Below are 26710 nucleotides of genomic sequence, written 5' to 3' on the forward strand. Positions count from 1 at the left end.
GGAAATGAGCCCAGACTTTGTGTGCACTTTCATGCCTGTGGGATTAAAATGTGACAGAAAAAAAAACTGTAAATATAATACAAAATATAAAACATCAGTTTAGAAATAATCAATTGAAGTCACATATTTTTTTTCATCTGAGGTGGGGTGTTTATTCTTTATAATTTTTTTTAATTGCACTTGGTTGACGTCACATGACACCTGGTGTGCATGCAGACAGGTGTTCTTTCACTTTTCAACATGGACCTGTCTGCAGAGCCGTGAGTAAAGCCGCCACCAGTTGCCGGCTAATAATAACAATCTGCTGCGCCTTTAAGAGGATGAGTAGAGTGGGGGTGGGGAAAGGGTAATCTTTGGGATCGGATCAGATCGGCATCACTTTCCGAACCTGACAGGTCCAGGTGCATGTCTGAGTCTGTGGCACGACTCTTTATCCTTTGGGCCACTTTTTTTGTGTTCACATACGAAAACCCGGATTGAATTACGCCGCGCGCATTTAAGAGGCTACCAGCGGGATTAGAGTTACGCACGGCAGTACAGGGCAGGCTGCGCGCTCCGGAGGAGTTTTACGCACGGCCGGGGCACCAAGAGGACGCGCACCCGCAGCGTCATTTCTCCCTACCTTCATCCACCCCGACACCACCTCACCTGGAAGCCCGTCCCTGCACGCCCGCCGCGCAGCATGGCTGAGATAGGGAAAGGGGTGACCGCCGGAAAATTGGCCAGCAACGTGCAGAAGAGGCTGAGCCGGGCGCAAGAAAAGGTAGGAGACGGATGAAACCGGATCCCTTCACTTTGCACTGTCAAACAGCAGCAGTAGTCCCACTGATACCAGCGAGGTGACCGGAGCAGGTAATGGGAGGCGCAGACGCACAAACCCAGGAAGGAGATCATTTCAACTGGATTCAGACAGAACTGCAGGGGGGGTTGGGTTCAAAAACCACTTGTAGTTTGTTTAAGAAGTTCAATCTACATAATTGTTCAAACTTACATGATCGGTGTTAAAATAGATGAATAACACCACCAGAAAAGTTTGATCCTCAGCTCAAAAACAAAAAAAAAATCCTTTTAGGGTCATAATTTCCGTTGAAAGTATAGATTCTAATTTTTAGTTGCATGTTTTCTTTATAATTTTAAGTCAAAATTGTCTCCAGCTATTTCTTCCAGCCTCTAACCTACTCTTAATCCCTGCCCTGTCTTAAAAAAGGAAAGGGGAAAAAGTTGTATTTCTTTTAGCTCAGATTTCCATAAAAATATCTCAAATTTGGAACACACATCAAAGCTGATGTTTTCCGCCCATTGCATAATGTCACCAAAGCAACAACAATATTCGTAGTGAGTCAGTGGAGCTCCTAAAATTCACCATTTCTACATGTAAATTATTATCTTTAGTTTCTTTATGCATATAAAATATTTTGTTTGTAGTATCAAATATATTTTTGGGGTGACTGAGGTCTTTTATTTTTTCTAATTTTCATTGACAAAAGCAAATGTTTAAACGTTTGGGGGGGGGGGGCAGGCTAAAAGTGACTAAAGGAAACCTGATCATCAGCATGTGTTGGACTCTGAGTTATTATTGTCTGGTCTAATCACTCCTGCTGCTTAAGCCTGCAGGGGCTGGGCGCTCCTCCTCCTTCTTTTCACATTCCACCATCCATTTTAGAAGAACATAAACACTCACCTGAGCACAGGTGTTAGCTCACCTTTGCACTAATAGTTTGCATGATTGAATGAATGAAAGATTTCACACTAGTTGGTTTAAAGGCATAAGTATGCGTTCGTGAACACTATCTGTTTTGTGTGCATGTTGACATGTGGACATTTCTGCGGCTAGCAGGTGTGTTGATAATATTTGAGTGTGTGTGAACAGGCCCCGCCCTTTTTGTACTACATTTGAACCGTACCGTAACGATAAACAACCAGTAAACCTGCCTGCTCTATGCTGCTTCATGGTCTTACCCCCCTTCCCCTCCTATTATCACCCTCCTACCCCCCCCTCTCTCTAACGTCCCTCTCTCTTGTTCCCCTCTTTCCTTTTCCGTCCGGTCCAACACCAAAGATTTTCAAACATGATTGAAATTAATAAAGTTTGGCCTCAATTACAAAAGGGGTTTATTCAGACATACCTTTGGTTTGTCTGAAGATGAATAACCCCTCTTGTTAGAATAAAATATGTCCAACACAAGAGGCCCTCAGCTCTCATCTGTTTGCCTAGCTGTTGGACAGGACAAGTTAAAAAAAAAAAAAAAAAAAAAAAAAGCCTGCAGGGGTTATACCTTGTGATCACCTCAGTGTCACTTCACAAGTGCTGTCACCTGTCTGTTAGAGTTCACGGTTCCATTGAGCCTTTCCTTTTTGCTGTGTTCAAGCTCCAAGATGCACCTGTCTAACCACTCTATATCTACTATTTTTGTCCATAATATGATCTAAAAGGTTTATGAACCAAGTTCAGTCAGAATAAACTGCCAAACCGGCCCAACCCAAGGACAGTTTGAGAAAAGCCTTAGTCTTGCTACCCTTATGGGTGGATACGGGGTGTCTGCAGGTGAAAAATCGGCAAATACGTATAGGTGGCCTGCACAAAACAAAGTTGTAGACCTTTCTACAGGTATGCTGCAACCTACACTTAATACTGATTGTGATACAGATTTTTCCTTTTTTTGACCCCCTAAAAGTCCTGCAGATTGTGCAAGGGGCCTGGTTGTGCTGTTTGTGTGATAAGTACATACTCCTTACATGTAGCCTGACTGGTAGAAATGAGGAAATCAGACAATCAGTGTAGTTTGTGTGGACATCCTATGTGTGTCCCATGGAGCACTTGCGTATCACATGCCCACCCAATGTGTGGAGCATTTGTACTGTCATTATGGAACCAGTAGGCGCACCTTACTAACGACTAGAGCAGAGGTGGGCACTGAGGGCCGCAGTCCTGCACGTTTTCCAGCATACCCTGCTCTGGCATGTTCTAATTGGCTGGACACACCTGAACCAGGTAATCAGCCATGAGTAGGGCAAGATTATTGGCTGGACACACCTGAACCAAGTAATCAGCCATGAGTAGGGCAAGACTATCTGGAAATCATGCAGACACACCGGCCCTCGAGGCCTGGAATTGCCCACCCCTGGACTAGAGTGTGGCGTAGTGGGCACTGTACAAAAGCATCACCTGTACATCATCAATTAACGCTATCCTTTTGAATCCTTATAAACATACCCCACCCACAACAATTGTATGCTCCATTTTTAGGACATTCTTTAAGATGGCCTTGTGAGCCTAAAGTGAACTGCCTGTGTTTCCCTTAAGATGCAGCTGCTCCATTCTAAAAACCTGCAGCACCTGCACAGTTCAACTACTACATGTAAAACACACCTGGAAAATATTTATGGTATTCTCCAAGTAAAGTGTATTTTCAACCCATTTGATCAAACCATTTATGGAATATTTATCGAGAACTCTGCACCTATCATCAGGTATTTTGTACAATTACTCTTGAGCAAACTGCTCTGATTGTTTCAGGCTGGGTGATTGTTTTTTCTGTTTCTTCTGCAGATTTTCAGAAAGATTTAAACAAACACTGTTAGAAGGTAACCTCCTAGCTGTGTGTTTTGGGTTGTTATCTTGCTGGAAGATCCACAACATGCAAATGAGACCAAACTTTCTGACTATAGACATTTTATTCCAGAACGCCTTAATAATCTTGAAATTCTGTAGTATCTTTGACTGATTCAAGATATTCAATATGGTCTATTACTTCATTTATTCTTCAGATGTGTCTTTCCCTAATAGGTTGTCAGTTTTGTCTAATCAGTCTAAAGGACATTCCTGCAGCAGCTTGTAGTTTGTTGCATTGTGACACGTTTTTTTTGGATTTACTTTAAACAGCAGGCTTTTCCGATAAAGTCCATAGGGGTTCAAATGACAACAAATAGTCAATTAGTAATATTTGAATGCACCTTGGATTCCACCTTTTCTGTCTTTTGTACAGTTTTTTTATTTTATTTTTTTGCATCATTAACATCTTTTTGTAACCAGGAGGGTTTACAGTCTATAGTTCTGGGGATGTTAAAAGAAAGTATCAAGCAGCTTGGAGAAGGTCTTCCAGTCTTTATCTCTTAAAATGAGTGTGATTATTATGTTCACCTAAGATGACTCCTCCTTTAGACAGACTGACTCATTAGAAGTTAAAGGACACCTCTGATACTAAAGAGTTAACATGTTTTTAATCCGTTCTTTAGACATTATTCTTTTGGTATAATGTTACCTCGTTTTGGAACAGTTATGTTTTAAAACTGATATACAATAATTAAAATCTGTAAACAAGGATTATAGATGTTTTAAATCTGTAAAAATCATCACTACACAGATTCTGCACTTTTCTCAGGGAAAAATGTTCACACCTTTCTTTTGTTTGAACTCTGAATGTTCAAACCATAGAAAAATAGGTCCAGTATTGTAGAATATAATAAAATTTCTGATTAAATATTTATGAAAATTTGGCAAACCAAACATATTCTGTACAAGAGACGTGGCACAGATGAGATCTATTGACAAGACCTATAGCCAATCAGAACACAGAACACTGGGCTATTTAAAAACAAAAAAAAGAACATGCAAAATTGCACAAAAAACATCAGCGATACAGCGTGACTGCAATATAGCTGTTTTGCAGACAACAGACTGACAACTTATTCAGGGTACACCCTGAAGTAGTTATCAGTCTGTTGTAGAGCCACACATTCACACCTAGGGGCAATATAGAATCACCAATTAACCAATGAAGCATCATTTTGGACAGTAGGAGGAAACCGGAGAACCTGGAGAAATGCATGGGGAGAACGGAGAACAGTTTCAATTCAAACTCTGATAATAAAAGTTAAAGTTTATTATTGTAATCAGTGAAATAAAAACAATTGCTGCCTTTCATGTTATGAATGTTTGATTTTTCATTTGCCCTTTAAGTCTTAAAAATAGACTTATGATTTTTAATTGATTTTAGATCAAGTGACACTAAGTTAAATTAATTTTTGATCAGGAACTGAACCAGTGAGCTCGTTCAAGCTTTGTAAAACACCAATAATACTATTTTGTATTGTAACAGTTTTATTTGGACAGACGGGTAATCAAATCATCAAGCGAAGGCTTGGCCTGCTGATTTAACGTTCTCACAGCCGTATCTATCCACTGAATGGATTGTGCAAAGCAGGTGCTGTGAGTCAACTGCAGTCCAAAGCCATGTCCGCATTCCCCGCCATCTTAGTGCCAAAGCTTTTTTAGGAACCAAGCGTATTTGCAGGGAGGTTCTCTACATTCGCAGGAAACAGAGGAATACGAAAGAAGAGATTCATAGACAAATCTTCTCCATTGAGAACAAAACGATCTCCCCTGCAGTTAACAATCTTACAATTCTGTAAAAAATTACAGAAGTTTATATCAAGCTGGTGATGGATAAAAGTACCACAATAAATGCACTTAAACTTCCGGAAACACAATATATGAAGAAACTCCGAAATCTGCACTGTGGTAGGTTTGCTGTTATTGTAAATGTCTTCTTTTGCTTTTAATCACTTGAACCAAATTCCGACCCTTGATCGATCATTTAGACAGGGTCATTTTTTTGACGGAGGTAGCAGCAGGGATGGAGCTACAGGGGAGGGTTGGAAAGAGGGGCAGCTGTAACACACTCTCTACAAACTACTGTAACTCTTCAACCATTTAAGCAATTAACGTAATCCCAATCGATTCTGATGAGGATAAATTGCATCGGAATCAGCTTGTTTATGTTGAATTTGTAAAAACTATGCTACTGTATAGGGTTACATACCAGCACATATTTGCTTCTCTCCGCTTCGGAATCTGTTGGGATTACTGTAATTGGATAAACGGTAAAGAGTTGCTGCAATTCAACAAAACATTAAGACTGAAGCTAAAGCTGCAGTGTTAAAAGGTTCAGCAGGCTTTTTTTTACAGTGATGCTAAATGTGATATAGCATCAGATGAAATGATTCTTTCCACATAATTTTATTTTCCATGTGATCAAATTATATTGCTGAACAGTTTCCTTCACTAACTTTTTGTTAACAAGAGTAGTGAAGTGTTTAAACAATTAACAAAAATCAGCTGATTCTGATGCATATCAAGCCAAAGCTCCTATTTTTAATATCAGAATACGGTGGATATTACAGAAATTTCATATACATTCAAAGAATTCCAGTAGTTTGAACAGCATTTTTCGCAGTATCGCAGGTGACATCTCTGGTATTAAAGGGGTTAACTCTATGGAATTTGGCTGCAGTAACAGAGTGAAGGCGTAAAGCTACGAGCACACCGGGGATGTGATGCGAATTCAAGAACATGCTAAACGCGTATTCTTAACCCTTGTGCTATCCTAGGCACTTTTACATTGGGAGTTGGGTCATCTAGACCAGTGTTTTTCAACCTTTTTTTGAGCCACGGAACACTTTAACCTTGACAGAAATCACGCGGCACACCAGCAATAAAAAAAAAGAAGAAAAAAAAAGGATAACAGCAGTCTGTATTGATCCACAGTCCCTCCATGATCTCGCATGCATTTTTATGATAATTGTGGCAGAAAAAGCTGGAAGTTGCAGCTGTTTTTTCAAATAGATGTAATAAAATCTAAGTTAGAAGATTTAAAAACTTTTTGATTTGTGTTCGCTGTTGTTTCAAGACCATAAGAGGAGAGACTCGTTGTGCGCCGACACGCTCACGCTGTCACTTTTAACCCAATGCATCATGGGAGAGGTAGTTAAATAATCAGCCGAATGCAGAAAGACTAGCGTCTCTGAGCTTCATGGTTTTCTTCACTTGTTCCACGGTCTGACACCGGATTCTGTGGAAAGTTACACCGCTAAAGACGAGCTTTAGCTTGTATTTTTGTTAGAACTGAGCGACTTTATCAGCAGAATTCAGAGCAAGGAAGTGAAGACTTTAACCACTTCTGATTGGTCAGACTGATGACATGTGATTAAGAATCCAAGAATGATTGGTGGAGACAGTTAAAGGGGCGGGACTTTTCAGAAAATGGCTTTAGTTGCTGCTAAATCGCGGTACCGTCATTCTTATCAAAATGTTTTCAATAGAATCAAATAAACACAAAGAAATAAGTATTTTATGATCTTTCATATAGCTAATTTTGTAGTGTTTTATCAGGACCTGTTTGGATGAACAATGAGCTGAAATCCTGGAGATGGAAAATGTTAAATCAGGTAATGAGGACAATTTCCCACGGCACACTTGACCATCTCCCATGGCACACTAGTGTGCCGCGGCACACTGGTTGAAAAACACTGATCTAGACCCACTAGACAGTGCGCTGAACCTTTTTTCTTCAATGTTTTGTGATCTTCACTGGTGTCCATGGATTACATGAAATCCTCTGCACCTTTATCCACCTTTGTCATGGTAGGATTAACACATCAATGTAAGGGTGGAGTCATCTAAGAAAGCACAAGGGTTAAACACGTTTAGCCCATGGTGTTCACATTGAACAAGTAGGGAGGGGCCACTTCTTCTTTTCTTTTATCTATTACTAGCTCATGTCTGCCACCTACAGTTAGAAGAATCTTGGTGAAAAATGTCAAAGCCGTGCAAATCAATTAAAACTTGCTCCATGCTTTTCCTTTCACAGCTCTATTTTTAGGTGAATTAAAGGGGACACCAGTTTTTCCTTGTTTATCGCAGGTGTTATATTCTAAAAAATAAACACACCAACAGATGAAATTGGTAAAGTATGAATACAGCTGTTTTAAGTTGTTAAACCCCTCACTACACCCACTGCCATGCAATGCCCCAACTTGTAACCACCAGGAGGAATGTGGGGTTCAGTGTCTTCCCCAAGGCAAGACATCATTAGGCAGATAAGTTAGGAACCAAGCCTGTGATCTTCCAATGAAAGTTTGGCCGCCTTACCCCTGTATCACAGCTGCTCTAATGGTCATTCGATGCTCATCATCACCATCTAACCGCAGAAAATCGGGCCACAGTGATCTCCTGGGTTAAATGTTTCTGAAAATCTGGAGCTTCTTTTGCCGTACAGAAGCAAAACTAACCAATCCACACAACATTAACAAAACAGATTATCAAGTGGATTTCTTTTTAGTAGGAAATTATAACTCAACCAGTTTAGTATTTTTAGCTTCCTGCCATAACAAGTATTACAATTAATTCTACACATTCAAACTACTAAAAACAATTCACAATATTTCCACACAACTCCTTTGAATTAATTGTCCTTTTGTGTGACACGGAAATCAGTGGTTGAACACTGCAGACAAAAAGCAAAGGCATGATTTGCTTGTTGGCTGAGCTGCTGCGAGCAAAAAGGAGGGTCGGAGTATCATCTTCCCTCTGAAGGCTGGTTAAGGGGGGTTTGGGAGGGGGTAGGAGAGTGAGTTGGCTTCAGCTGTCCTTCTCCTGGCATGCTGCACTCCCTCTGTCACCTTAAGCATCTCCATTCTATGATCAGCCTGTTTGAACTAGAGACTGGTTTGAATGTGCAACTATCCAACTGGAAGTTTGATTTTTAGTGCCAGTAAATGTTTGTGACAAGGTTCTTCTTAACGTCAAATACAACTACAAGTGGCTTGACAGAGACTTTTATGCCAGATGCCCTTCCTGACACAACCCTGTATTTTATCCGGGCTGGGGACAGGTACAGGGAGATCCAGACTTGGGCCCCCTTCTGACTACATAGTTAAGCAGTAATGTGACTGGCTAAGGACCAACACTGGATGAGGCTCATTGCATCCCCTGGGAAACGAACCCTGGTTTCCCATGTGCCAGTCCTACATGTTGGTCCCAAGCAAAATATAACAATTGTTTCTGTTGGGGTTGTTAGTTAGCCTCTCGCACAGGCCAATTAAACAAACATTTCATTCTTTTTCACAACAATTTTCTACATATTTCAATTGCAAGTTCAACAGACAAAACTTGAACATAAACCAAATTTTAGATAATGTCACTTCCTGTTTCTTGGTGTTAATGGACGTATATGACGGTGTGTACTATACCCGGGTTTGAAAGCTTGTGGTGGAAAGAGCTTGTTGCTGAGTACAATTCTACATAGAACCAAGTATGCATGCTTGGATTCAAACAAAATAAACACAAAAAAATGAAAAAATGTGTGCATGCTTGTGAGAGATGTGGCTGACAAACTAATAGATTTAAAAAAAATTCAGGCATTGTCCTCCAAACTATTGCGCTGCTTTGTTGAAAAAAAATTTAAGATCCATAATGGAAAAATTTTAGACCACTTCATAGATATGACTGCACATGATTGGATTCAAAGGACAAGGCCTCTTCGGACAGCTAACATGGCAACCGCCAAGCCAAAACGTAGCCATTATGATGCACATTCAAATACAGAATTACAGGACCACCGCCCCTTGGTGGATCAATTATTGCAATAGATGTAATGCGAATACCTCTCATCCCGACTAAAGGCCCGTACACACCGGGACGAATATTCGCCAGGCGTTATTCGCCAGCGTTTTTCGCCACGTTTTTTGTGTTCACACCCAGGCGATTTTCGCTGACGATGAGCCGAGCGAACATGCAATTTCATTCCCTGACATTAGATGGCGCTTAATGTAAAACAAAAATACTCCTGTACACAAGGTGGCGCTGCGCAACTTTACGCTTCTTAAAGTCGCTTTTCACTCAGAAGAAGGGAGCAAGTATTTACGCGCTTGTTAGAATCATACAAAGAAACATGAATATTTCAAGCACCAGTTGCTCCAACTGGTGCTTGGTTCTGGGATATTTTAGAATGTACATCATTATTTCTTCGCGGCTGTGTAGATGCAACTTGGCGTCTATCTTCTTCGCTGGTATGTGTGCTCAGCAAGGCAGTTTTGTGTTTGAGCGCCCCCAAGTTGTGTTTTACTGTAACTTCAGAGGCTCCAGACACGTGTGCAAAAGCGCCATTCTCATTGGTCGAATAAATTTCGACGCGACGCGTCAAAAAAAAAAAACGAACCCGAGGCGTTTTTTTTTGACGCTTTGACGCGTGGCATTTTTTCGCGTCGGTGTGCACACTCACATTGGTGCCCTTTGTTTAGTCACGAGGCGTTAAACGTCGGCGAAAATCGCGCGCGAAATTCGTCCCGGTGTGTACAGGCCTTAAGGAAGAGGAAGAGTTTTCATGCAAAGCATTTGACAGGTCTATAACTGAACTTAGTATTTGTACTGATAAACTGTGATTTTAACTGATTACATTTGTCTGTTTCAATATTAGGCCTACATGATGCATTACTTAAATATATTAGACATCTCTGCTACTAGTAGACAGCTAAAATATAATATATAGCGTATCCTTGTTTTGCTTGATTTAATTAACTAAAGTCATGCAATATATATCCATTTCTCTAAAAGATCTGAATGCTACAGAAAACAGTTTTGCATTGACCAAAAGAAAATAGTTGATCCTCTCTTAGATGATTAAAGACATATCAATGTGATACGGAGTAGTGTACAGTTATATAAGCAGCCAGAATTTGACTAGACTGCCACAAATGCTACAAAATACTTAGTCATTAAAACTTGATTAAAGCTGAATGTCAATATTTCGTCATTATTGATGATGTCACCGATCAGTCTGTTCTTTGCTAGTGCAGTTTACCAGTCGATCTTCATTCCAATACTCACCTATGGTCATGAGCTCTGGGTCATGACAGAAATAATGAGGACACGAATGCAAGCGGCTGAAAAGAGCTTTCTCCATTTGGTGGCTGGGCACTCCCTGAGAGATCGGTTTGCGAATCTTTGTCACCCGCGGAGGGCTCGGAGTAGAATCACTTCTCCTCCACATCAGGAGGAGCCAGTTGAGGTTGCTCGGGCAACTTGTCCGGATGCCTCCTGGATGTCTGGGCAGGTGTTCCAGGCATGTCCCACTGGGCGGAAACCTAGGGGAAGACCTAGGACGTGCTGGAGAGACTAAGTCTCTCGGCTGGCCTGGAAACGCCTCGGGGTCCCCCCAGAGGAGCTGGAGGAAGTGGCCGGGGCGGGGGAAGTCTGGGCATCTTTGCTCAGACTGCAACCCCAGCGACCCGGTCCCAGATAAGCGGAAGATGATGGATAAATGGATGGATGTAGTTTTATTGCAAGAGGTTTACATAAATTAAAGGTCTGCAACCTTTAATGCTACAAGAGCCATTTGGGCCAGTTTCTTACATGCCTCGCCTCTGCATAAAACAAATTGAATTTCTTTTACTTTAGACAGGAGTAGATATTACCCCACACAAAGAATCCCAGAATTCTATGCGTACTGTCATACCTATGAACTAATCTATTTCAGCAAGAAATCAGACAAAGTTGCTGAATGATGGTTAGGTTAGTGACCATCTTTGGCAAACGCAAAGGCGAAAACCTGAGATTCAAAAGCATCAATAAGCTGCTCTGATTTTTACTGGATTACTCATGAAACAGATCTTTGTCACCATCACTCACATAGCAACATGTGATCGTAATGTCACATAATGCCAGTCAGCTGTGCAAGGAGAAGCACATTTGAAAGATTCTCATCAGATGAATGGGAATGAGTTTGGGGATGTTGGAGTCCCCTCTCGGTAGAAAGAAGTCTTAATCACCTTTCCCCTGGACTGTAATATCTCTATCAGATGCAGAATTAGAGCAGAATCACACAAGTCACAAAAAACTTCTGAAAACTGCTCAACAAATACTTTCAATAAAAAAAAAAATCAAGAATATTAGCAAAAGTGAGCACCTGATTTAATCAATGTAACTTTATATATATATATATATATGAAAAAACGTTTCCTAGACAGAGTTAATGATTCAAACATCTGTACTGGATTCTGCTGAACCTTGCGTCTGTTATTGAATATCTGATTCCATTTGTGAACAGATATGTAAAAGATGTATTGCGCTTTTCTTTTGCTTTTATTATGTCATTACATTCTGATCAACTGATATAAAAGTTCAGAATTATGTTTTATTATACTTTTTGCAAGAATTATTGTTGGATTTGTAACTTCTATGGAAGCCCTCAGAATGAGAGGATAATTCATTTTGTCTTATTTTTGTCATGAATGTTCTTCACTGTCAAAAAACTCAAAACATTCTCTAGAGAGAAGGCAACCTAAAGTTGAACCAGAGAACCAGATGCATTTATTCTGGGGTTTAGGTGACTTTTTATGGAGAAAAACAAACAACAAAACAACCTACAACAATTTGTGACTGAAAAAACAGAAAAAAAGAACAAAATTGCCCTTTTTTAATGTGAATTTCTCCAGGAGTAGTTTTGGATCCAATCTAATCAATGCTACCCTGCTTGGCTTCCACACCTGTTCTTCCCTTTCTCCCAACTTGCTTCATGGCTGTGGGGTGGGCTCAGGGTATATTTATATTTACCCTCACAGACCCTCTTCTTGTCACCCTTAATACCCTGCAAACTGCCTGTGTGTATTTTTGGAGGGTTGAAATCAAACGCCAGCGGTTAGTGGAAAACTTTAATGATCCCTTGTTCTTTTGCTTTTGTGAGAATTCAATGAATCCCTAACTGAAAAAGAGTCCTCCGTGTACACCGAAATGTGCAAGGTCCTCATATAGTTATGTAGACCAGAACATAGACACTCACAGGTCTTCCTTGAAACACATGGAACACTTATCTTTTTTTTCATGCTTAATACCTTTTTTTTTTTTTTTTTGCTGAACTAACTCTAAATTATTTAAAGTTTACATTAAAAACAGTTTTCAGAATAAGAGGTGTTGATGACTTTCCTCTATAAACATACTGTAGCAGCACAGGGAAGTCCCCTCCGTGTTGTTCTAGCCGGCTTATGTGTCCATCACAAGATCATGGCGGCAGGTGGTGGAGGTGACGAAAGCGGAGGTTCGAGCACGTGTACACTCTTGCTCATCTGATCAGATTGGCTGCTGACCTCATTCAGCTGCCAAAAACGGAAGAAACGTGTCATTGCAATGCCAATTACAATGCATTAAGATAGTATCAAGACTTTTCTGACAGAAAATACATTTCTGAGATGAGCTGAGCAACTTGTGCAGATCACCAATCAATGTTTTCTCTTCATTATTGAAACAATAAACTTTTAGATTTGATATCAAAAATAGGAATTTTATTACAAAATATTTTTCAGACTATTAATTGTATTGATTTTAAGCTTTTTTTTTAAATGTCTAAAAATAGATGTCTGCTGAGAAAATATGACATGAATGTTAAAAGGAATGTTAAAAGATAAATCATAAAACTTGTATTTTCACAATTTATGAAAAATTACAAAAGTCATAATAGGTAAATAAAAAGCAAATGCAATAAGTTATTAAAGGAAAAAAGGAAGAAAATGACAACGCCAAGCCCCTTACAACACCAAGATAACATTTGCAATGCAACAAAAATTGCAAACAATATAGGAGCTAACCAGCCGTACAGTTTTGAGCCAGATGCCAGCTCAGACGACGAAATCAAAGACGTTTTTGGATCTATTTGTCTGCAAGTGGATGCATCAGAATGGAGAGGACCAGAGAGCTTGTATTTTCTATTTTCTATTTCACAGCATACCTGAACTTGATCCTGTATGTCAGGATGTGTATGTAACAGAAAGTCAAAAAGGTCCTAACATTTTGACCCCAAAAATGAAAGAAAATTCTTCACATATATGTCTTTATATATATTTTTTATGCTTTTCTATGTTTCAACTTTTTTATTCAGTTGTCCGTTTTCTTTTTTGAAGGAACTTGCAGATTTGTGCTCTGATATAAACTTTTTTTCTCAGTTTCTGTCTTCAATCTTTAAATTTTTGTGCAAAAAACAAAAGCAAATGGATTTGAAATAATAACAAAATGGTTTGGCCCCCATTCTGCAGGTCCTGCAGAAGCTGGGTAAGGCCGATGAAACACGAGATGCTGCCTTTGAGGAGATGGTGGCCAACTTCAACAAGCAAATGGTTGGTAAAGGTTTCCTTTTTCCTTTATTTATTTGCAAAAATGTTCTCTTTAAAAGTATCTTTATTTTTTATGTGTTGTTGTAGACAGAAGGCACCAAACTGCAGAAAGACTTAAAGGCCTACATGGTAGCGGTGAAAAGTGAGTCTGATGCTGCATTGTGCTGATCCACCTTTGTCCTATAAGTGCCGCTGTTAGTACAGTATGTCAGCTGCAACAAGTAGCAGGTACAATGTCAGAGAGAGGAAGTTTTTATTTATGCTGAATCACACTTTGTGTTCAACAACAACAACAAAAAAGAAAAAAAAAGACAAATATGACAGACAAGGAAGCAGAATCTGCACTAAAAGCTTCTGATTGCAATTAGTTTATTTGTGTTTTTGTGTGCCGCAGCGATGCATGAGGCTTCCCGCCGGCTGCAGGACTGCCTGGCTGACATGTACGAACCCGACTGGTATGGGAAAGAGGAGACAGATGCGCTGGCAGAGGTGAGCCAAAAAAAGTGGTTCTTCTCAACCATAAAACCTCATGAGAACACCACCAACATGCTATCATTGGAACAATAATCGGAACATTATCTCCGGGTTACACGTTTGATTCTCATTTGTGTGGTTTTCTTGGGATTCTGACTTTGTTTTCTCTAACTGCATGTCTCTCTCACACTGAAGGAGATGATTGAGAAAGAGTTGGACTTTACCTTGGAGGTAAAATGCGTAGAGCTTCCGTCGCACAGATTAGGTCAAGGTACTTTAGAATGAGAGTTTTAGAGACTGTTGTTTCTGGTCAGACTGTGGGACTCTCTGCTTCAACCCAGCGGGGCAGGAAGCAACCGCTCAGCTCTAGTTGTAGCAGAACCTTATCATTATGTAGATGTTTCCACACTGCCAGATTTAAAATTGATGAATTTATCAAAAAGCATGGTGTTTTAAACAACATTCTCAGGTTTCACACAGTTTGGCAAAAGAAGCCCACATTACTATCCTCCCATCACAGGGTATAAGCCTAATTCACAAGTGCTCTTACGGGTGGATACGAGTTGTCTGGGGGTCAAAAATGGACGAACCTGTACGGGGCATGCAGGTGGCACGCACAAAATGCTAAGATCGTAGACCACTCCGTTAGCCCGTTGAGCAAAAATGTTAATGCAAATTTTTTTCTAGGCTGGAAGCAATAAGTTGTAGCCAACAACACAAAGGGGGTACATAATGGGTGAAGTAGGTGAGACGCAGGCATGTCGTACAGATTTTTCATTTATGAACCCCACCCAACCCTGTGAACTGCTCAAAGAACTTGTTAGTGTGGATCACGTGATAAGTGTGTGCTTGTTGCATGCAGCCTGACTGATAGAATTTAGGAAATTAGACAATCGGAGCATGATTCATGTTGACATCCCATGGTCCTCCTATGGGCACGTGTGTAAGGCATTTGTGCAGTATCAGGCCAGTACTCGCACCCTACTGATGACTAGAGTGTTTCATAAAGGCTGCATACAAAAGCATCCAGAAGACATTGTTCCATAAACTTTGGTCAGTTGCAGATTAGAGCAAAGATGCGGTTTAACAGCAACCAAGCAAAAAACGCAATTCTGAGGAAAAAGTACAGAGATGTTGCAGGAAGAGTCTGGCAGTGTGAGAAGCTGAGTTCAGTGGGATTCAAAGCTTTGATCTAAGTTGCTATTGTGAAAAGGCATTATGTGTTTCAGGACCTGGACACTCTGTGGTTAGAATATCACCAGAACATCACCGACCAATCCCTGCTCTGTGTGGACACATACCTGGCTCAGTTTCCTGAAATCAAGGTGAGTCCTACTTTGCGGTTTTCACCTATCGCAGATTATGGAACGTACCATCCACAGGAAACTAGGGAACACTTGAACCAAAACTTAACACTGCAATAATGATTTCATTGTGTTCTTTATCCAAAAGGCTCGTATAGCAAAGCGCGACAGGAAGATGGTGGACTTTGACAGCGCCCGCCATCACTTCACCTCCTTACAGAAAAGCAAGAAGAAGGACGAAGCCAAGATTGCTAAGGTAACCGTCAGCAGTTTCTGTGCTTGAGCATGCTTTGAAAGAAGCATTGACCTAAGGTTGTACGGTGACATTGTCAGCAGTTCATGCAAAAAGCTTCTAAATCTGTCAATTTAATAGATTAGAAAGTTAAAGAAAGTTTTTAAAAAAACAGAGCTTTAGAAAAATGGTAAATGCGGTATATTTATATATAGCGCTTTACTACCTTCTTAGAACGCCCAAAGCGCGTTACAGTCAAAGACTCATCCACCCATTCACACACACACACACACATTAGCATATCCATGGCAGCTGTTGGGACATGTGACTAAAGTGTGAATATTTTGGAAATAAAAAAAAACTTAAATCTTTTCCAGCATTCCATTAGCGTGTCATTGTAAAATAGCCTAAAACTGAACAAAAAAAAGCTTGTTATGAAACCTGAGAGAGTCTCTTATGTGTTGCACCAAATTTGAACATATCATAGGATTCTTGAACAGGGCCTTTAGTAGAAACAACCAATAAAGTGAGCACATTTGGTCATAAAGCAAAGAAAAGTATACATTTGAATTGGAAGTCCTCAAACCAACTGTCAAGCATGGAGGTGGATCATTGATGATGTGGGCTTGTCATAATTACATTAAGATCATGTAAGAACCAAATGACAATTTTTATCTCATTCTGACAAATCGGTGTAAGGTAGAGGTTTCTCAGAGATGATTGTCTGATGAACTTTTCTGTTTCTGATGTCGTACCACCTTGGGATCAATCAGATGAACAGTTTGACTTGACTTTGCAGTGGGTTCATTTTTATTTGAAAGAAACGAATGTTTATTCTCTCACAGACTAAACCCGAATCAACATGTTTGTGCTGATTTGTTTGCTTTTTCTTTCTTAATTCTTCTCCAATTCTCTCACTCTCCATCTTCCCCCTCATCCTCCTCTTCCTAACTCTCTGTCTCTCCTGCATGGTGTGTATGGTTAGCCAGCAGCCCTGTTGGAGATGGCAGCACCCAGCTGGGCTCAGGGTTTGATATCAGCCCACCAGGTGGCTCAGACTAATCTCTCCTACAACCAGGTGATGCTCTGGTTCATGTCATCTTCCCATAAGTCCCCAATTTCCACCTTAACAGATCAGTTTAAAAGAGAGAAAAATCACAGAAGAAGCTATTTGTTTAAGAAATTGCTCATTTATGCCTTAGTCACAACTGCCCTTACGGGGGGATACAGGCTCTTTGTCAGCAAAAAATGGGCAAACCTGGGTAGGGCACACAGGTGACCCGTACAAAATGTCAAGGTTGTAGAGGACTTGGCAAACACATAGAGCAAAAATGTGCATGGACACTGTTTTTCAATACGCATGTTGTAGGAAACTAGACAATCGGAGCACGTTTGAGTGTGCATTGACATCATGTACATTAAATATTACCTTAAGTGTACATTATTCCTACAAATACTTCACAATATCTATTAAGGTGGTAATGTTACTACTTTTCATGTCTACATAATTAACCTGAAAACAGTAAAGATACTTAAAACATGGGGTAATAGTGCTTAACTGCTTGATTGTGTCTTTGCAACATTACGAAGAAATGACCATTGTAGTTCTGTAAAATACACTTAAGGATCCAGCAACATCAAAATCTTTATGTCTGCAGATAAATCACATAAACCACATCTGTGTATTCTCGTAGATGCATTTGCATACTTTTGAACTCAAGTTACACTTGAATTTGAAGTAGTGGCCTCCTTGAAGGTCTATGAAAGATTTTTTTTTTCACCTGTAATTCAAAGTAATACTCAATTTTCTATTTGATATTTGATCATGCGTTTTGAAAATACATTTTGCAGTGGACAATTTTATTTGCACAATTACAATTCAATCTTTCATTTTTAAAAATAAAATTTAAAATAAAAGCAAATTCAATTGGATTTTAAATTGTTATGGCTGTTTATTATAATTCTAAATGCATTTTAAAATTTGTCATCACACATAAAAAAAGTAATGTTACAATGCCTTGTTTTGCTTTAAATTCATATTAAAACCTATCACATTTTAATTTTGTCAAACTTTAAGAGAAACTGAAAAACAGCGCCCCCTGCCTGTCATGCAGGTTAGTTTACAGGTCATAACAATTGAGATTTTGTCATCTGTACTTAAGTGATTTTCAAGTCTCAATTGACAATTCTATTTGCAGTTTAAACATGCATATTGAATTGTAAAAGGGTGAAAAAATGGACATAGAGGTCAGAGGTCATATGTGGATTTTTATTCTTGGTATTCTTGGTATGATTTGACAAAAGATGTTTTCCAACTTTTGTCACCTGCAGGTGGAAAATACCAATTTTCAAGCTTAAATTAAAATATTACAGTAATGATGGACGTTACCAAGGTTTATTATGTCTGCAGAGTGTAGCTGTTGGTTTTGCATTCAAACAATTGTGTGCGCTTTGTTTCAGTTGCTGTGTTTTCCTGCATGTCTGCTCAGTATTTTGTGCTAAACACACTAATCATTCATGTGGGTTCACAGGCGGAGGAGGAACTGGGCCGAGCTCAGAAGATATTTGAGGAGCTCAATGTGGAGTTACAGGATGAACTCCCAACACTGTGGGACAGGTGAGACTCTGAACACTACTTTATTTGTTATTTAACCTTTATTTTACCAGGAAAGTCCCACTGAGATTAAAAAGCTCTTTTCCAATGGAGTCCTGGCCAAGAGGCAGGATTTTTGCTCACAGCTCAGAGCACTCGGTTAACGTTGCGTCTGTGTGTTGCAGTCGTGTTGGCGTCTATGTTAACGCATTCCAGAAACTGGCAAACCATCAGGAGAAGTTCCACAGAGAGATGGGCAACGTGAGTAAAGCCAATGAGCTGGAAATTCTTAAACCAGCAAAATCACCGATCAGTCTGGGAATTTTCCCTTTTTTTATTTACACCTTCCCTCATTGTCCACAGCTCACCCAAAACCTGCATGACATCATGACCAAACTGGAGGAGCAGCGGGAACTCAAGTAGGTTCAGGCTGGTTTTTAAAGATTTAAAGGCTTGCAGAGGACATAGGTGTAATGTTGTTTATAATGCTCACCACTGCAGAAGAGATGATGCTGCAATTTCAAAGAAAGGGGAAGGAAAAAAGAGGTAAACTGAGCGGCGTGTCCTTGCATGCTGTTCCTGTGAAGGCTGCATGTGTTCACAGGTTTTAGGGCTATTTGTTTGTGCTCCCTGGAGGATACAGTGTTCCTTTGCTTATTGTGGGAGATACGTTTCTTAAATATTCTGCGAAATAGGAAGACAAAGGTATTAAGGCTGTAAAACCACTCATTACACACGTAACACCACACTATATACATTTTTCTCAGACAGACATGAACATTTTCACACTTTTTTCACACGTTTTCACACACGGCAAACTGAATGCATTCTGTAAAGCAGACATGACATGGAAGACATTAATTGACAAAGGTCAACAGCCAATCAGGACGCAGAACACGGTGCGCTATAACAGAAAAAAAAGCATGCATTGCTGCGCTGAAAAAAATCTGCACAACATTGAGATTGCAAAAGGTGAACTGCAATATATCGAAGGAACACTGTATTGAGATTTTCCGGTTTTACAGATTGTAGTGTCAATTTACTGCCACATACCTTAATGAAATGACTAATGAAACAGTGACAGCGATTACTGGAAGCTAGAAAAATACAGATTTTTACTTGGAAAATTCTGTGGGAATTTTTTAAACCATTGACAAAAAAATAGGCAGAGATCATAATCTCATTACTAAAATGTTTTTTCTGATTTGTGTTTGTGTGTTTGATTGCTTTTTTTTTTTTTTTTATTGTTTTCACTTTAGTGAGGGAGCCAACCACAGTGAGTCAGCTGCTGTTGCGCCAAAGGTAAATTAAATCTACTGGTGCATTTGTTTCCGCTGTTCATTTTTTATTTAAAAACAAAAACATTGAAAGCTGTAAAATTTTGTTTTATTTTGCAAGTGTAAATAAAGGAATTTAGGTTTTTCTTTAAAAAAAAACTTGGAATCAGATGTCTATATTTTTCTGTCTATATTTTTGTTAACCCTTTAACAGCTGAGCTTTAGCTTAAGCGATAACATTCTTTGATTTAAATGAACTCTTCAATCGTTTGCACAATTAACGTCATGCTGACTGTGCTTCTAACTTAACCTGCATGTGTGCATGACTGTGCTGCATGGTTTAGAAGCTCGGTCTTCCTCCCAGTCGGCCTCCCCCGAGACTAACGCCGTCCCCAGATCTGAGGCAGCATTGTGCTGACGAGGATGAGGATTTGGTGCCCGCCACTACCAAAGAGAGCACCAGCCCGACGCCGCAGGTCAGAATCAATAATGTCAGCTCCTACTGGCCGGGAAGAGCAACTGCTTACAATAGAACCAGACGAATATTTAGTCAATTGATTTTGTCTGATACATGTGATATTTACAAGACTTGGGTAGGGGCAAGTTAGTCTTAAGTTCTACTCTCCCACTTACTGTAAACTGGAGGACTGGAGTTGGACACCTTAGTAATAAGCAATAAATGAAACCTGAGTACTTAAATTGCAACACAGCACAATTAGTTATTGTTATTTGGAGTCAATGGTAACAAGATTAATTTGAAAAGCAATGAGCCCAAAAGCAGGACATTGAGGAACTACAGTTACTTAATTATCAATCTGACCCAAGCACTAAATCTTAGACCAATTAATACGGTTTACTTTCTGATATGACGGTTCTACTCGGCTCTTAAGCTTTTATGACTTCTGCAGAAAGGGATGCTTAAACTTTTTCTTTCAGATCCACTGCCCTGTTTGTTCTAGCTCTTTCACAACCTTACTTCCACATGATTGTCCAGGTCAGCTGAGTTCAGGGAATCAGAACCTGGTTGACTGATTGTCCAAACCAGCTTATTAGCAGGGAGTGAGGTAGAGGTTGCTGGAAAACAAAGATGGTGGATCTTGAGGACCAAGTTTAGGCTGTTTTATAGCAGAAGAAAAATAGTCCTAAAACTGTTGAGACTTTACTTTTAGTACAATGTCTAAAGATGAACAAGAAGAGAAAACATGTGAAATCTTCCTGACAGAAACGTATGTGTACATGTATGTATGTGTGTGTGGTGTTGTGTGAAGCGGTGTGAGCCCTGGTCAGGGCTAAACCTGCTGAACTGGGATGTTGAGGTATTACAACCAGCAGCTGTTCCGGTACCAAAGGTGGGTTTGGTTTCTGAGCTGAGATTTTTGCTGAGTTCTTTCATGGGGATGATCATGTTTACATGCAGTTCAATTAAAAAAAGATTGAACTGATTCTTTAGTTGTAGAGCTTTAGATCCCTATTTATACACTCAACCTATAAAAGGCCCAGTTTAAGAAATTAAAAATTAAAAGCATCTCTTTAATTCTATGCATTGAGGATGTCATAACGACAAGATATAATGTTACTGCCCTTAACTTATCCTGAGAAAATTCTGCCCACTGCCGTTCTACAGACATTGGTCTTTCATAGTTGTGCAGGGTCATATTTACTGAATTGTTTACAAATATGGCATTTGTGGGGTTAGGCAATAAGTCCTAACGCCTGGGGTGTTTCTAATGCATCTGTTTCCAACCCTGTGGGGAGCACTGTCCAGCTTTTTTTTTCAATCTAACCCTGACCAAACACACGTGCCTTTCACTGTCATTTTTAGCCTTCTGCAGAGCCTGATGAGGACCTAAATCAGGTGTGTACAAGCAGGGTAACATGGAAAATATGCAGGACAGTGTTCCCTGAGGACCAGGGTTGGGAAACACTGCACTAGACTTGCAATCCAGTGACTTCTTGCATCTGTCCAACATCCAGAAAAAAGCAGAGATTTGCGTTTGGAAGGATATAAAATTCAGGCCACATCAAATGCACCAATCGCATTCAAAACCTTTTGTGTAGAAGTTTCAACCTGAAAAAAATCGCGGCAGCTTTGTAGTGTTTGAAATCATGACCTCACAGCAAAAGGTGGTAGGAAGTGGAGATGACACAGAGGGACTAATGCCAGGGCAGAGGAATTTTGTGTGGCTTTCAGAAAGAAGGTAAAACAGTCTCAAAGTCATGGGGGGGATAAACTTTTAGAATCAAAGGACCTTTTTAGTCCCACTCCTCAAAACTTTAGCTATCATCACAAGACCGCTTTTATTTATTTTTGCTGGTGTTTTTATTTTTCAAGCATCACCCATGTCCTTGAAAAATAATGCATGTTATTTTTGGTCTTGGTGCCAAACATGATGCTTCTTTAGAAACAGCAACCACATTTTTCCACTTCATTCACCAGATATAAGTCCTTCAAACTCTGCCAAGCTCATGGACCCCAAATCTCACTTTCCCATGGGATTTCCAAAGTCGGACACAATTTATTCTTTATTCAGAGTTTGACATATTTTGGTTTCTTGTGCTGAATTTCTAAAGCTGTAATTTTTTACTTCAATGTAAGCGTGCCAGCATGAGCACCAACATGAGTGCCATCATCTGCATCACTGACTCTCACTGACTCTCACTGTCTTATCTGGTAGCTCGAACTTTATCATCTTTTTTTGTTTTTGTCAAAACACTCTGGTGCTTTTCCCAAAAAACACTATGGTTGCCCAGCAGACTAGTATCTCATTCACACCTGCCACACAGATAAACGATGACCACCACCACCAGTGAGCCACACCAAGATCCCTGCCAAGTAGTAGAACATTAGCAAACCATTCTGATGAAACTGGACCATTGATAATTGCATCTGCATGCAAAACATCAAGTTATTGATCTTTTTGCCCCCCACCTCCTGAAGTACAACCTGAATTTCCCATTGGCAGTTGGAATCTCCACAAGCTTTGATGGAAATATGATACTGAGGATTGTAGAGAGCAGACAGGAAAATGTGTAGATGACAAAGGGCAAATAATGACATTTTTAAACATTGGTAAAGATGAATTGAGAAGATAGCTGAAGATGGTGAATACTGGACAGGCGGTTGGTCCTTTTGAGATATGCGATGGTTGTCAGAGGTTTAGGACTCAGGAAAAAGAGGCTGAGGTGAGAGTATCTGGGTCTAATGTTGGAGGATGATCAAAACTGATGATAAAATATGCTTCACCCACTTAACACTTAAAACTGTAAGTTTTTGTTGTCAGATAAAAACTGACAATTTAATGCTATTGTGCAAATAATGAGGGTATGGCAAGTGAAAACACTCATAGCTATGAAAACGTTGAAAATTTCCTTTGATGTAAAGAAAATAAAATTACCACAAATATTTATGAGCTCACAACAGGAAAGAAATGTATTGTTGCTATGGACTACAACTATCATTGAGTGATCAGACCACTAATAAGGATCAAGTAGCTCTAATTGTGAGGTTCTGTGGCTTAAAATGACATATTTAAAGGAAACTGCTTGAAATTTTTTACTTGCATGTAAACAGAATCATTGTGTGTGCATGAGTGTGCATTTATGGATGTAAACACTTTCTGGCCATGAAGGAACTCTTTTATAGTTTGTCAGCTCCTGTGTCCATGAATGTCAGAGTTCCTGTATTTTGGCTTTTGCTCATCTGGTGTTTCTGAGGGTGTTTTTCTTCAAATCAAACCCATCCACAGAAAGCAAAAAGGTTTAAATTGTTTAAATCGTTTTTGTTTCGTCCTCACTGCTTCATGGTAGGGGCCCTCGTGGGATTTGTGGGTAAGCATGGGTTCATTATGTTTTTGTAGAGCTGCCCTTTTTTTAGAAATCCACCGCTGCGTTTCAGTTTACTCATTTCTACATCTGTGGACTCAAACTCTCCAACTCTTCAACCTCCTTCCTTTGGCCTCTAAAAACCCTGTGCAATCTTCCATCATGACCCCAAAATTCCTTTGACCTTTCCTTCACCCCTTTGTTATCCTGCTTGTCCTCCCTCCATCCTTCTGGACTTTGGCTTGATTCCAAACCTCCTATTGCCCCACAAACCCAAACCACATAGGAAGGGCAGAGTGCCACGGAGCCAACTCCTCAGCCTGTTGTGGACCAGTGCACAGAAGAAACCCAAAGTGACTGGAATTCCAATGACGCCACCAACCAGAGTTGCCCTCAGCACAGCTGGAACGATGCGGAAGCAGCTGAGGCGGAGGAGGCCTGGAGCCATGACCAAGACTATGCGGCTCAGACATACACAGAGCCCAGCTGGGATGATGATGATGTGGGACAGGGTGAATGGGGGGATGAGGAGGTAATTTTGGAAGAGGGGGCCAACTGGAACCTGATTCATGTCTTAACTGGTCCAGAAGTCTTCCCAAATAGAAAAAAAAAACATAAATCTCATTTTCTGATCTTTTCTTCTTTACTTGTCACTCTTTAGGTCTTTTTTTTCTCTACAAAGTTTGTGTTAAAAAGCAGGACTTTTCTGTGCATTTTCTTTGTTCCAGAGTACAGTGGCCAATGGCTCAGATGGTGAACTTCCTCCAGGGTTTCTCTACAAAGTTAGTCATGTCTGATCTAAAATAAAAGCAGATGAATCAGTAAATGCACTGATATGTTCCATTTTGGTTTTTATTTATCAGGTAAAAGCAGTACATGAGTACACTGCCACAGATGGCGATGAACTGGAGCTGAACGTTGGCGACATAGTTCTAGTTCTGGCTTTTGACAACCCAGATGAACAGGTCTGTAAATCCTTGTAAAAATGTCAATAAACGAATGATTTTGGCATTGTTTTAAAAAGATGTTTTGATATTGGTAGATTTTTCCAAATTATAATCAATAGTTTCTCCTCTCATATGTCTGAATATTTTAGACTGATAGCGGCTGTGTCTGTTGTGTCTGTGTGCAGGATGATGGCTGGCTGTTGGGCCTGAAGGAGTCGCACTGGTTGCAGAAGAAAAACATTTCAGCTAAAGGTGTTTTTCCTGAGAACTTCACCCAAAAAGTTTGAGGCACAAAAAAAGCCTCCTGTTCTCCAATTTTTGCAGATTTTATTTGAAACTAATAATGTCCACCAAAACAAGTTATTTTCAGCAGAAACTTGTACTGAAAAATTACATCTTATTTGATAGAAAATAGTTGGAAACAGTGCCTGTTGGTGATCATGCAAAGTCAAAAGGTTATCCCATTTTTTATTTTTTTTTTCCTTTCCAGAATAAAAGCTGCATTTGCTTTCTGACACTGTTGTTCAAGAGTTGATGCATCAGTTTTTAAGTTCTTATGTCTGCTTCAGGTTTAATTGGTTCACATTTTTTCACATTGTGTGTTATTCACTCATGGGAATTTGCCTCAAGTTATTTCAAAACAAATGTTCGGAATTATGAAAATTTTGTTATGCAAATATCTGTACTACTTTTTCAAATCATGCAAACGTTTTATTTTTGTTTGTTTTTTAGAACAGTGGCAGACATCACGAATGGGTTAAAAAAAACAAAAAGTTTAAAACCCTGAATTATATTTTTTCAACCAGATCAGAAGCGGATATAGCACCCAATGTTGCAGTTTTTCAGTTAGTTTTGGATGAGGCAACTTTATAAGAACTTTTTTTTTCTTATGCATGAAGGATTTCATTATGTTGTCATTTACTGTGATATCAGTGGCATCAATCTGTGAAAAAAAGTTGTCTGAGAAAAACTGATTTCCTTGAACAGATCCCTGTGGTACACCACTTCTGCAAACTTTATTTTGCTGTCTAAGTCCTGCATTACTAAATGTTTACACAGTTCAGTTTGTTGTAGGTTTTCAAAGGGAACAGTAGTTTTTAAGAGACTAAACATTATTGTTAAAATGTCATTAGAAACAATTAAAAGTTTAAATTCTATCTAAACCAATGTGTTCATTGGTTTTCAGAAAACTCTGATTTGTTAAACCCCTGGACTTGTTTAATACTGAGCAGCTAAGTAGGAGGAAAAAATATCTTAAATCTAAACCTTTTTGTTTGGTTCAAAATCAGGCCTTTTTTTTAATTAAGTACACTGTCGAATTCCACATTTATCACATAAAAGAGGTTATTTTTAAACCGTGTGACTGATGCAGGATCAGATCAGTATTATTAAAAACAAATGAAACCCATGTACTCTAAAAGTGTGTTTTTCTTCGGTTTTACTACCTGCATTATGGATTTTTCAGCATAGTGATGAGTTGGAGGAACACACCATTGATCATTTCCAGAAAAAAAATTAACGCACTCCTCTATACTACCTGATGGCAGAAACATCAAGAGTTGTGCCATCAATGTAAACACATTACCGGTACCTTTTATCCAATCAAGATGCTGTTGGTATAACCATGCTCCAAGAGAACTCTTTATATGACACCATAGAAGACACGGCCGATGTTTCTTCAATCTACAAAACACAAATGAACAGAATAACTAAACTCCCATGAACCCTCCAGCACCCTAAAGAGGGTGTAGAGCTGGTCCACTGTTCAATATAACCCTTGTGATATCTTAGATGACCCCACCCTTACATTGACATGTTCTCCCTACCATGATAAAGGTGGAAAGATTTCATGTAATCCATGGACAGCAGTGAGGTTCACAAATCATTGAAGAAAAAATGTTCAGAGCACTGTCTAGTGGGTCTAGATGACCCCACTCCCAATGTTAAAGTGCCTAGGATAGCACAAGGGATAGCCAAACTGTTTGTGGATCTGAGGTTCAACTATAAGATGATCAAGAGACCTGCCCCTCAAACACAGAAAAGTCATTTGAATGGTTTATTTTTCCATAATAAAAAAAACAAAAAAATCTGTTTTTAATCAAGATTGTACAAATTAAAAG

General features: G+C 39.5%; 1 protein-coding gene across 8 annotated transcripts; it reads left to right on the forward strand.

The window, feature by feature from the left end:
• The first annotated feature begins 253 nt into the window (after positions 1-253).
• Positions 254-25998, forward strand: LOC101158258 (myc box-dependent-interacting protein 1). 8 transcript variants are annotated; one of them, XM_020708131.2, is made up of 19 exons: positions 254-763; positions 13864-13944; positions 14029-14083; positions 14336-14430; positions 14611-14646; positions 15645-15740; positions 15868-15975; positions 16937-17029; positions 18483-18568; positions 18730-18805; positions 18908-18963; positions 19046-19090; positions 19804-19846; positions 20166-20297; positions 23629-23649; positions 23930-24175; positions 24372-24425; positions 24507-24608; positions 24776-25998. In XM_020708131.2, the coding sequence occupies exons 1-19, from the start codon at positions 683-685 to the stop codon at positions 24875-24877; spliced, it is 1608 nt and encodes a 535-aa protein (XP_020563790.1). In that variant the 5' UTR covers positions 254-682; the 3' UTR covers positions 24878-25998. The 8 variants fall into 8 exon arrangements, with proteins under 8 accessions (XP_020563790.1, XP_020563799.1, XP_020563802.1 ...); XM_020708140.2 differs by lacking the exon at positions 19046-19090; XM_020708143.2 differs by lacking the exon at positions 16937-17029 and having other exon boundaries at positions 257-763.
• Positions 25999-26710: the final 712 nt, after the last annotated feature.

Source organism: Oryzias latipes, chromosome 2, assembly GCF_002234675.1.
Source record: "Oryzias latipes chromosome 2, ASM223467v1".
Classification (NCBI taxonomy): Eukaryota; Metazoa; Chordata; class Actinopteri; order Beloniformes; family Adrianichthyidae; genus Oryzias; species Oryzias latipes.